Source organism: Haliotis asinina, chromosome 9 (assembly GCF_037392515.1).
Source record: "Haliotis asinina isolate JCU_RB_2024 chromosome 9, JCU_Hal_asi_v2, whole genome shotgun sequence".
Taxonomy (NCBI): domain Eukaryota; kingdom Metazoa; phylum Mollusca; class Gastropoda; order Lepetellida; family Haliotidae; genus Haliotis; species Haliotis asinina.
The window spans coordinates 57,557,196-57,570,411 of NC_090288.1; the positions used below are offsets into that span (position 1 = coordinate 57,557,196).

Genomic DNA, 13,216 nt, shown 5'->3' on the forward strand with positions numbered 1-13,216 from the left:
GACAACTCAAACCTCGCACCATAAATGCACTACCACATCCAACACACCTCAATGGGGAGACATCTTTTCTGACCATACATGATACTCCATGTATTGTCACCATGCAATTGTCTTACAATTATGTGGAAATAAATGCCACAGCACAGAAACCCATCTGAATAAGCAGAAAGTATCCAACATGTTCAGAGGGTTTCTTTTTTTAGTGTTATGTGAATTATCACGGATTGAAGGCAGTGAAAGTGTTATTGAGATGTTGCTGTGTCATGTGCACATGTGCAAGAGATAGGACTTCTTGCACGTATATTTTTTAAAGTTTCGGACATGTCAATTTGTATGATTTCCCCCCAAATCTGAGTCGCACTGCTAAGAAGCGTTTATGGCTGCAAACACAATCTTTGTTTACACTTTCAAGCTTTGTTGTAGCGGCTGCTTTGCTGACTGGCTACAGTGAGAATGCAGAGCCAGCAACGGGAGGTAATAAGTTATTGGGCGAAGCCTTAGTTACTTCCTGGGTCTAGTGGCAATTTATTGCAACATATCTCTGGAGATTATGGATGAAATTTATGCTGCTCTTAGCAGTATTTCAGGAATATATATATGGGGTCACCAGAAAAAGGCTTCACACATTGTACCAGTGAGGGGTGACTTTCTTGGTGACGAGCGAACAATTTAACCCCAAGGCTACCCCACAGCACTACTGGCATATTAACTCTTAGAGAATCACAGATCAGTTCAACCAACAGTGACAGGGACTATAGAAGCCCACACTTCAAACACAAGGCAACATCATCATCCCTCTATGGTGAAAAGAGTTGGTGAGGTAGACTAGTGGTTAGATCATTTGCTCATCACGTTGAAGACCCAGCTTCGATTCCCCACATGCGTACGACCCGTAAAGGTCCCGGGGTAGAATAGGCCTTCAGCAACCCATGCTTGCCATAAAAGGTGACTGTGCTTGTCGTAAGAGGCGACTAACGGGATCGGGTGGTCAGACTCGCTGACTTGGTTGATACATGTCATCGGTTCTCAATTGCGCAGATCGATGCTCATGTTGTTGATCACTGAATTGTCTGGTCCAGACACGATTATTTACAGACCGCCGCCATATAGCTGTAATACTGCTGAGTGCGGCGTAAAACTAAACTCACTCACTCACTCCCATACGCGTACCATGAGTGAAAACCAATGATATCGCTGGAACATTGCAAAAAGCAGCGTAAAAACGCACTCGCTCTGTGGTGAAGGCTTGTAGGTGTGACAGTGCCAGGGGCTTGAGAAGCCATCCCCAGTCTCTCACACTGTAAGCCTACATCATCCCCCTGTGTGGTGTGGTTTTGTAGGTGCGGTGCTGCCATGAATAAATACTGAACAGAAAATGTTACAAAAATTTATTTGTACAAAAATATGCTTTTCATTTGACAAAAAGTAAACACAAAAGTGGTGAATCTGTGGGAACATTGCCTTCTCAAGAACGATAAATAGCTAAAACAGCCCAACATAGATGACAAAACATCACAGATGAGAAATATTGCTCTTCTTTCATACAAACTATACAAGTATACCAATGGAAAAAACTGATGATCCTATTTACTATGCATCCAAATGGAATGTCAAATTGGAAGGTCCTGAACATTTTCAGGGGTATAATCTTACACTGGAATATTCTTAAGATAAAGTGTTATGAATATTTGTCTCTGTTGTTGGACAAAGCCTTTTGCATTGATCTTTCCTGAATTATTCTACAACCAGTACATGTATTCACAGCTGTAGCTGATAAAACTGATATACATTAAAACCTTTGACATAATTAAATTTATAAATACTTCTACCTTTTTCTCATCTTCACACAAATCTGAGGAGATCTCCTTATCAATAAATATGGAATATTTAAGAGATTCAGCAAAGAGGGGATTTTTTTCTTAAAAAAAGATATATTTAAATCTGTGAAACAACAGCTGTCAATGTTGTTGTCAATAGCCTGGCTTGCTTTAGATTATTCAGCAATGAACCAGACTTCATTGTGTCTATGAAGGATTTTGAAGGGACTGTCATAGCCAGCGGTGTAATAGTAGTCAGTGTTGTAGGAGTAGGTGCCGTTGAGGAAATTCCTCAGTTTGTCTGCCTCCTTCAACCATGGTTTGATGCTCTCCATATCGTAGCCCCCAAAAGACCTGAAGAAAATGATGTTCCAAGTATCAAGCCACGACTTTTACACATGCTCTGAACAGTGTTGACCATGTTCCAAACGTCATCCTAGTACAAATGCTATAAAATGTTCTTGATGAGTTAGTGTTATAAACTGCTCTTAGAAAAATTCTAGCTGTATGATGGCGGACTGTCAATAGCCGTGTCGACATACCTAACTATGTTGCAACAAACTGTGACAACACATTTGACGGCTTCATCTCACTAGTCGCCTCATACGACAAGCATGGGTTGCTGAAGTCTGACGTCCAACCCCAATGTTCACACTCAGACAATAAATAGTGGTAGTGACATGTTTGTGTTTTGAAAGGACTGTTTAACAGGGATGGCAATTTCACCTGTTGCCAATCCTGGTTTAGGTGGACCATATTTACAGCTTACCTGACATAAGCTCTGAAGGATGGAAACCCCTGCAGAAAGACTTTAGAATCGGTGGGTGTGGGTGGGTTGTCTTTGACTACGTAGAAGGACATGGTGAAGTTGGACTCGCAAGCTGGTCCTGGTCCGGGGATGATCTTTATGATGACAGGTGCGGTCATTTTGATCTTCTTACCTGGAAAATATCAGTCAAAAAGAATTATATTGAACACAGACATAATTCTGGTTGTTTTTTTTTCCAATATGTCCATTCAGAGTAAAAAACATATGACTATGTCCTGAACGGTATTTTACGCTTTATTGCAATATATAATTCAGGGAACATATCTCAATACATGTACTCAAGTATACATGTGTGACATTAATTCAGGTAATGAATTGCACAACCCAGCATACTGCATATGTTGCAATACTTAGTACATACATTTTTGCATGGAAAGGCCATGGGCTTTACATTTTCTATGTATCTGAAGTAATATCTAAAATGAAAGTTGATTTGAGATTAAACTGGTGTGTCAAAACTAGTGAGAACACAATTCAAGTCTTGGAGATCAGAGTAAATAGGGATTCAAAGTCATATGAGAATGACTCCAAGCACCCAAGGGCAACAAGTCTGCATGGCAACTGTTGCATCTTGACAACTGAGTCACCCCTGCATCTTGATTAAAATCTGAATCACATCAGCTAAGGGCCGCAACTCTGCATGGCAACTGTTGCATCTTGACAACTGAGTCACCCCTGCATCTTGATTAAAATCTGAATAACATCAGCTAAACAAGACACGATATCAGTGATGAACCCTGATTCTGTAATTTCTCAGTAGAGATTACCTGCACTATTCTTGCCAGAGATGTAGTTGTATAGTCTCCTGAAGTTGGTTTGAGATGCTTCCGCAAAGTCTATGCCAGCTGAGTTGGTGCTCACCCACTGAGATGCAGAATATTCTCGAACTTCATACTCCTGTGCAAGATGAAAATACTTCAAAACTGAAATAGGTATGATTAAGCTGAACAAACATTTCTTTAAAATATCTGGGTTTTTTGTTGTTGTTTTTTTTTCAAAACAATAAGTAGACATCAGTTTAGTGAACAAGGTCATCTGGCAATCTTTAGTAGGGGAAACTGACATTGGTTTCAGTAAATTCACATATGTACCCACTCCTGGAACTGAACCTAGTCGTTGGGATAATGAGTGAAAGCTTTATACACTGGGCTTCCACGCCTCTTTAATCAGTATGAAGAATCAGGAAGATTGGCAGGTACTCACCCCTTTAACGCTCTTAAGAACCTTAAATCTAGGGCAGTCAAGGCCATGACAAAACGTGGGTGGTCGTTCTAACTGATCTCTGAAAAAGACAGAAATATTGAAACAAGTATAAGGTGCAAAAAGGAAAATAGTCTGATGGAGGCCTTTTGCCAATACATATAAAGAACTTGCCTTCACATCAATGCAAACAAAACTGGAATCATCTGTATGGAATATCTTCCTGTTTTTCCAACTTCAAAAGCCTATGAAAGACTTATATAAGAAGGATTACAATTTGTACTTCCATATTTCAATACAGTCTGTAGACATACTGTAAAGCACGAAATTTTTGCATCATGATATTTTTGCGAGTGCTGACCAAACAGATATTTTTGTGAGTGGCAACCAACAGACGTTGCGTCATGATGTTTTTGTGACTTGCCTAATTTTCAAAAATAATTATCAAAACTTAATTGTCACTGAAACTATAGTAAAGTTCTACCTGAAGTTACTCTTATCACATATCAAAGGTTGCCACTAACCTTGAACTCAGTTCAGTAAAGTACTTCTGTGTGTATGCAATCAGTGATGTTTTCCTCAAGACAACATGCAAGAAGTTGCATAGGCCAGATATGCTTAAAATATTTCAAAGGGATTACAAAAATCCTATTGCTAGGCGCTCAGGACACACCAGTTTTCATTTCGGGCAATAAAATAATGGTATCTTACTTGTCCGTGGACTACCAGATAATTTCTTCTTATGGTTTCACACTGCAAATAATCTAAGATGTCATTTCATATCACTTGCCACAGGGCAAGGGCTTTTCAACATTTCTTAACCCCTGTGTTTATCACCGGATAAGTTTTGTTAACTTATCCACACCCATTGGATGGTGTCCACCTATCAAACGGTCTCTAAAGACAAAGAATGTGTGTTGTGTGGTTGATGCTTGTCTGGACTATCAGACATACTGATTGCATAACTCATTATGAAACCACCAAGATCAGAGAACAGTTTTAAGATCAAGCACCTGCATCCCTCGGCAAACCATCCCAGGTCCTCACCCGTGCTGTACAAGATATTCCTGCAGACATTGCTGCTGAACTTGGTAGTCTTGACAACCTCAAGAGAACCATTCAAAGACACAAGAGTTCAGCATCCCACCCTCCCCCCACCCAACCCCGAGCAAGCACCCAGCTCCAAGACAGTCACCTTTCCCAGCCATAACATACTTTACACAAAGGGCAATTCCATGTATACTACTAACATCAAACCGAATATTTTGACCTACCTGTCCTTGCTAAACTTTAGTACAAACCTGAGATATGGCGATGCACTATTGCACAGGCAGACCAATAGACACACACTCAGAACAGCGAGTACTTCCATTGCCTTGGAAATCTGAAATATTTTGTAAAAGTTGCCGATACACAGATTCTAAATAGACCATTGAATGGGTGAGTGAGCGAGTTTAGTTTTACACTATACACTTTACTAAATAGTCCAGCTATATGGCAGCAGCGAGTAAATAATTGAGTCTTGACCGACAATCCAGTAATTAATTGCATGTGCCCTGTTCTGTGCAATGCATAACCAATGACACGCTGATCATTGGATTGTTCAGTACTGACTAGATTATGAACAGACCACTGCGCTGACACTAAGCTGTAATAATGCAGAGTGTGGTGTTAAAGGCCAAACTAAGTCATCACTTAAAACATGACTAAAACAGTGGAAGAAGCTGAAATGCTTAGTTTAAAAAACCAGAATGCTAAATCATTACAATAAAGTAAAGTTAAAGCAAATATGGACTTAAGAAATATCCCAGTTATGAACAAAACATTTTTACCAGTGTTCTTTCACTTACTTAACAATCCCTGACAGATTCCTACCTTTACCATGTACACTCAAATTTTAGCTTATGTCTAAACAATATCTAACCAAGGAAAATGACATGTTAGAGACATTAACATGCAAAATGACTGAAAGCGAAAACTTGCATTTAGATAACCATTTCAAAAAATTACTCAGTCTACCAAGGTATGTACTGTCACTAACTGGCTCGCTGCACTTTTCTTATATATGATGCTACGAAGGGAGCGCTGTAGTGTATATTGTGCTTTCCCACGCGTTAACGCGTTAACTGACACATGATCTTTGGTAACAAGCCTTGTGAATAAATGCACAGTTAATATATATCAGTTACCAGTACCACGCAGTAATATATTTCCAGTCATTTAGCACATCTCGATCATCTCTTCCCAGTCGTAAAATTCCTGATCAAGTGAGGCATCCCTAAATGGGCCCCACCGTCATTTTCCCATGCATTTCCCTAAAACAGTGAAAAATCGGTTTTTCGACCCATTTGACATTCTGTTCACGCATGAATGTTAACATGTACGGACAAAAACAGCAGCAAACTTTCCTCAAAACTACAAACTTACTCAAAACACTTCTTTCTGCTTTTTCTCTCACCGTGCCGTCTTCTTGAGTCTGTCATCAACAATGCTTACGGTGAACGTTTTCGGGAATATAGGACGAGTGCAGGTTTTTCTTGAGGGGCATAAGACATCGAGGAATTTCAGTATTTTGATAAGTATTTAATCACATCCACATTCAAGGTAATTTATCACACAAGAAGGACCAAATACGTAACTAAAAATAACATGCACTATTCACGTGACTCGTTATTGTAATTAATGAAGCATTGATCACCACTGTCATCCCCCTTACAGCAATAGACTCTTTCAGTGTGACCACGTGAACAACTAAACACTGTTATGAAACGTTAGGTCATGTGATGTTTTCTCGTTAAGAAATAAGTATCGATTTACATGAAAACACATATCGATACAATGTCGAAAGATCGAACGAAATTGAAAGAGAAATAAGTTTACACTCGAAACTGAAATATGGAATAGTATAGAAATTGTCATGTTTTAAATCACAGTACAACAGGGGTTTGAGCCTTGTAGGGCTCCTATATGTATAGAATTCTCCAAATCAAATTCAAGAAATCAATGCCCATTCAATTCTATTTCAATAATGTAACGTTAGATATTTGACATAACTAACTAGCACTCAGGATTCCTCTCTGAAAATATCAGCATGCACACAGTCAACTAAAGTAAAAGTAAAAGACTGAATCGAATACACGCACAAAAGTAAAAACACACTGTCACTGTATTGAGAAAATAACAATTTTTTATTTTATTTTTTTTTACTGGGAGTGTTGGGGGTTTTTTGTTTTGTTTTTTGTTACGGACATCTGAGGGTGTGGGTTCAAATCCCGGATGGGACTCAACCCACTCAAAAAGTAATAGATTTTGTACTTTACTCAGAAAGTGAAATCCCAAATATGACATATGTTGCATTTGACCACTTCCTAAATTTCATCGTGTAATCATAGAGATGTTCTGTTAAGGGAACAAAAAATCGTTAAGATACTTATTATTGACCCGTCTTTTGATAAAGACTTTTCTTATTTTTCTTTATCAGAACATTAGCTCACTTAAGCAAGCATATCCTGTAATGTCTCTGATGATTTAAACTGTTGAACTATGACTTGACTGCCACAAAAATACATTGTTACCTATGCACACAACCCATAAAGGGCCTCTTTGTGGCACGTTTTTTCCTCACGTGTCCCGAGCGTCTATGCCTCGCTGCACAAGAAGACTTCCTAACGCTCTTTGCTTCTTTCATCAAATTTAGGTTGGTGGGATTCATATTTTGCATGCATCCCATGCATTGTCGTTTGCATGTCTGTTGAGTTTGTTTTTATCATGTGCTGACCGGATCGAGGTCACAACAATTTAATCACTTTTCATCGCATTTCATTGCTTTGAAAAGATCACGTGACCCAGTTAGGTCGGTTGTATAACCCCAGCTGTATGTGCGCCAGGCTGGTGCTTTGGGGCCACAGATCGATCTACCCTTGGATCAAAGAGCAAGGAACACTGACAGCCAGTTGACAACTATTTGCAATATAACATTGTGCCAGATCTGACTAATTTCAGGTAAGAGCTGCTGACATAAAGACACTTAAGTGATGCACATTATATATGTTTATGAATGGATTTTATTGCTTTGTTTTGATATCATTAGTTCTGTTAAGGACTGAGATAGAATCTGTTTTGGTTTCAGATTAAATTCTTGTTATTGACAATGCAATCTACTTGTTAATAAATTGTGATATTCATGACAACGGTTAGCTATGTGACAAGCCAGAAACAAATGGATAAATCTGTGTAACATTTTGATCGATCTCAGTAACTAGATAAATCCCCTGTAACGTGTATTTTGATCTCAGTACTTAGATAAATCGCTATAACAGTTAGGTAGATCTCCAGTAACAAAAAGGTAAATCTCCTGTAACATTTAGACTGATCTCAGTAACTAGATAAATCTGCCATAACAATTAGATGGATCTCCAGTAACAAGTAGATAGATCCCCTTTAGCAAGTGGATAGATCTCCTGTAACATTTAGACTGATCTCCTCTAATAAGTAGATAGATCTCCTGTCAAATTTAGAGTTTAACAATTTAAAACTGCTTTATTTGTAACTCAAGTGCATTTTTTAAAATACATAATGCCCAAACACCTTAAGCAATATATTCACAAAAATCAAACTGTCTACTATTTTTGAGGTTAATGTCAATTTCAGTAAATTCAGGGAAATGTATTTTCTCAAATTTGAGTAAAAACTCGAACTTAAGTTAAAACTCATACTTAAGTTTGTTTTGAGAAATTGGGGCCAGGTCTGTCGCCCACAATTCAACATGCAGGGAAACAACAAGTATCATCTTTAAGTTGTTTTGGTTTGATATGGCTGAGACTCAGACCATTAACTTGTTGCCAGGAGTGGCAGTGCTGCAGCCTAATGGTAAAAGCATCTATTTGTCACACCAAGGACCTAGGTACAATGTGTGAAACCCATTTCTTGTGTCTTCTGTCTTGATATTGCTGGAATGTCGCTAAAACTAAAGTCACTCACTCACTCCAGGTAGTTGCACCATCCACCAGACCATGAATGTGATCAGCTCTCTAGTAGTAGTAGTTGTTTTACATTTATTATACATTACACTTTTATTGCAACATGTTACAATTTATCTGATAATTTCAGCAACATGAATGGCATATTCACAGCAGTTAAGACGGCCTTCACATCAAAAGGACTTGACACTCCCAAGTATAAGGTTAACGAGGATGTCAAACAAGAGGTGAGACCTATGTGATGTATGATCTATGCACTACACATTACACATGTAGACAAGGAACTTGACATTCAGTTCTAGTGATGTCTGGAACTAGAAGACACATTTATCTAGGAAATTGACTGAAGTAACTATGTATTCATTATTCACATGTGAATACATTGGAAAATTTAAAACAACCAAGAGAGTTAAAAACTAGCTTATTGTGAGTTTTGTGTGTATGATTCAGACAGTCCCATGTGTAGTTTTCATATGGTCTCTGGCAATTCATCATGATGAGTCACCATGCTATTTCGTTTCCATGAATTGTTTTCCTTTGCCATGTATCAGCTTACCTGTTTGGTGACAGCAGACGCCATCATGGCAGTTATTTGAAACTGTTACCCAAGTGGCTTCCTTTTTACATGAAAGCAGCCAAGGATCATCTTAAACATGGCTTAACACCACAGTCAGCCATATTCCAGTCATTTTGTGGTGTCCTCAGATGCAGTGATTAGTATTGTGAACATGAAGCTAGAGGGGGAGGGGGGAACTGTCAGCCAAGACACTGAGACTAACCACCCAATCAATTTGGTCACCCCATGTCCATTAAGGGTTACAAGGGGATATATGGGGGTAGGGTGGGCGGGTGTGTTTAAGGTGGGGAGGCGGGGATGAGGATGATGAAAATGATTTTTATGTACCCCCAATATGTGATTTTTATGGAGAAGCATCTACAATATGAATATAATAACTTTGTGAATTGTTTTCATAATAAGCAAGAAGCAAACAAGACAACATTTTTTAAAATTCATTTTTACATTTGTGGTCAGTTTATGAGCTAAGCAAGTCATGCAAAAGGGTATATGCATTCAATTACAAAACTCGAAAAAAATACTCCTGAATGAATTTTAAAGTACTTTATCGTGCTTCTATGGCTCTTAGTGTGCTCAAGACGTGAATTGATACAGATTTACTGTATGCACTAAAATCAAGTAGTTCATGCTGAATGTGAGTTTGATCACTGGATTGTCTGGTCTTGACTTGATTCTTTACAAGCCGCCGCCATATAGCTGTAATATTGCTGAGTGTGACATTAAACAACAAACTAACCAACCTTATATGTATGTATTTTCAATTTATGGATAAATATTTACTGCTGTGTGTGGTGTTTAGGGTTTCGAGGAGCGTCGCTACGAGGCCTGCAAGTGGGTGAGCACCAAGGTAATGGCTATGTGCTACAAAGATGGTGTGAGCACCGGTTTCTGGAAGCTCTTCTAATACATTAGTGGAGAAAATGAACCAAGTAAGTAAACATGTGATAAACGTAGTGGTTCAGAGTATCAGGTTGGAATAAATTCATGGATCACAATATTAAACACATATATCTTGACAGTAATCATGATACATTTAATAGGCCTAATCAAAGAGAATAAAATCAAAACCAAAACATATGTAACAGATTGGAATTATTGAGGCCCTTTTCGTCATTTTAAATAAAAGTTAATAATTATATTGGTCGTCTTTAGTGAAAAAGCCAGAAGTAGGTTATCATGTCATTAGGATGCAATATACCCACATTACACCCCTACAAGCTGTCATGGCTTGTCAGTGCATGTGAAATGGGCAGTTGATAACACCTTATCATCCTCTAATCTGGCCTGCCTGTGACTGTGTCCTCTAGATAATGTGATGTAACTTGATGTGAGCATAGCATACGTGGCAGTGGCTCTAATATGGAATCTGGGTTGATATGGGGTATGATGTGATGCCTGTTTTAAATAACATCAGAGTATCAGCACATGATGTCACTGGCGTTTGCATTTTGTTTCTATTGGAAAATACATTGTAATTTATAAGCTCATTCCGCACCAAATCAAAATATTATATTGTGGGCATCAAACTCGTACGTTTGTGTGTTCTTGAAAATCATTGTTTAGTCAGTCACTTGACCAGCTATTCCTCTATTCTAAGTATTCATGCTTGAGAAAAAATGCTTGTTCCCTCTATCCTTTCTTAAAACGGCAGAACTGACGCTTTATTTGTCACTCACGAAATCCTCACGGGTGCAATATAAAGAGAAATAACCCTTCCTGTGACTTGTTTGTTGGACACGGATGTTCAATTCAACTCTGCATATGTGCTGTACCATATCAGTTGTTTCAATACAATATATATATTTACACATGACAAGAGTACACATTAGATGTGTTTGTATTTGAATTCTTCATGGAAAAAATAAATTAATACAAATTTAATTTTGTGTGATATTTTTTCCAGAACAGAAGGTGGAGATGACGGCACCAGTGGCCACCCAGGTTGTGCCAGGGGCGGGTCCCAACTGTGAGAGCACCTTCACCGTCTCCTTTTACATCCCCACTGAACACCAGGCTGACCCACACACCCCCCCCCCCCCCCCCACCCCCCACCCCCCACCCCAAACCCACAAACCCAGACGTCTTCATCAGCGACTGGCCGGAGATTAACTTTGCTGTCAAGTACGTATGCCTTACAGTTGTGTCCCCTCTGTATTTTCAGGATGTTCCCCAGCAATATCTACTGGTCGGTAATGAAGCAGACAAAGTCCTTTAATCTGTGGTATTAGGCTAATGACAAAATAAATATCTTAGGGTCATTTTTAAAAAGCTGAAAATATTGAAAGAGGAAGAGTCAGTGTCAGTGGTTATTGTTGATAGTGCTGGTTTATGTTACTTTTATTTGAAGAATGTTTTGAAGTGGCCAATAAAATTGGATTGACATACATGATTTAAAGCAATGCCTGGATTGGTGGAATAGCCTAATGGTTAAAGCATTTGGTCATCACGTCAAAGACCGGAGTTTGATACCTCACATGGGTACAATGTATGAAGCCCATTTCTGGTGTCCCCCAAGTGTGATATTGCTAAACTCACTCAATGAAGTGATGTCTGAGAAGCAGTTTGTGTTTTAACTTCATCCAGTGTTTGTGATCTGTGTGGATGTAGAGAAAATGCAGTGATTGTGTGAAATATGCTCTGGGATCTGTTTTAATGAATGTTAATTTGGGATTTGTTTTACTGGACATATGATTTGAGATTTGTTTTACTGGATATATGATTTGGGATTTGTTTTACTGGATATATGATTTGGGATTTGTTTTACTGGATATATGATTTGGGATTTGTTTTACTGGATATATGATTTGGGATTTGTTTTACTGGATATATGATTTGGGATTTGTTTTATTCACTGCATACTCTGCGGTCTTTAAGAGGTGGTGTTATTTTCAGATCTTTCAGCGGTTTTGCCAAGGAGAGTGACTGGATTTGCAAAGGGAGAGAACTAGCTGAAGATGTTGAGAAAACCGACTTGAAGAACAAGTTTGTAAAGGATTACTACTTCACAGCTGGTTATGACAGCCCATTTAAACTGTTTGGACGCCATAATGAAGTATGGTTCCAGCTGGAGAACTGAACATGGACTTGATGGAGACGAACTCGACTTATACTGCCACTGAAATAAGCATTAGCTTGTGGGATGGGATACTAGTAGTCTGATCTAATAGTCTGAGAGGTAGACATTGTGGTTTCTCCAACCCGTAAAGGTCCCGGGGTAGAATAGGCCTTCAGCAACCCAAGCTTGCCATGAAAGGCGACACAGCTTGTCGTAAGAGGCGACTAACGGGATCGGTTGGTCAGACTTGCTGACTTGGTTGGCATATGTCATCGGTTCCCAATTGCGCAGACCGATGCTCATGTTGCTGATCACTGGATTGTCTGGTCCAGACTCGATTATTTACAGACCGCCGCCATGTGGCTGGAATATTGCTGAGTGCGGCATAAAACTAAACTCACTCCCTCCCACTGAGAGATATAGGTGTGTGCGTGTGTGCCTTTGTGCATTTGACATATGATGAAAATGCATGGAAACGTGTGTGGAGTTTTAGGACTGAAAGTGGCATAATAATGTTTGACAGAAGAGATTCATTGAATGTCTGTTGGTACTGAAGCAGCCCTGTAGTGACTGAGAGAGTGGCAAGGAGAAGGGTGAGAGAAAAAGAGTGATAGTCTTTATTGCCTTAGCCATGTAGTCTACCAGTATCATATGGGCTCTTACACCTTCAGTGTCTTGTCAATACTGCTGTCTTACTTTACTTCTTGAAGTAAGTGTGCAGCAATCATGTATAAAATACCAGATCCACCTCTGCTGATG

At 39.0% G+C, this 13,216-nt stretch overlaps 1 protein-coding gene and 1 pseudogene across 2 annotated transcripts; one reads left to right on the top strand and one right to left on the bottom strand.

The window, feature by feature from the left end:
* Positions 1 to 1,371: 1,371 nt before the first annotated feature.
* Positions 1,372 to 6,360, bottom strand: LOC137296262 (heme-binding protein 2-like). 2 transcript variants are annotated; one of them, XM_067828013.1, is made up of 6 exons: positions 6,274 to 6,360; positions 5,148 to 5,230; positions 3,850 to 3,928; positions 3,414 to 3,543; positions 2,587 to 2,758; positions 1,372 to 2,171 (listed from the first exon to the last, which is right to left on the bottom strand). In XM_067828013.1, exons 2-6 carry the CDS (start codon positions 5,216 to 5,218, stop codon positions 1,994 to 1,996), a joined length of 630 nt encoding a protein of 209 aa, XP_067684114.1. In that variant the 5' UTR covers positions 5,219 to 5,230; positions 6,274 to 6,360; the 3' UTR covers positions 1,372 to 1,993. The 2 variants fall into 2 exon arrangements, with proteins under 2 accessions (XP_067684114.1, XP_067684113.1); XM_067828012.1 differs by having other exon boundaries at positions 5,121 to 5,230; positions 6,274 to 6,342.
* A 1,410-nt stretch (positions 6,361 to 7,770) lies between these two features.
* On the top strand, positions 7,771 to 12,860 carry LOC137296466 (heme-binding protein 2-like; annotated as a pseudogene).
* Positions 12,861 to 13,216: the final 356 nt, after the last annotated feature.

Coding starts and splice junctions, on each gene's coding strand:
- LOC137296262 (XM_067828012.1), bottom strand. CDS start 5,218: ATGGAAGTACTCGCTGTTCTGAGTGTGTGTCTATTGGTCTGCCTGTGC. Junction 2,759..3,413: donor CTCTGGCAAGAATAGTGCAG/GTAATCTCTACT, acceptor GATATTTTCCAG/GTAAGAAGATCAAAATGACC. Junction 2,172..2,586: donor TCCTTCAGAGCTTATGTCAG/GTAAGCTGTAAA, acceptor CATTTTCTTCAG/GTCTTTTGGGGGCTACGATA.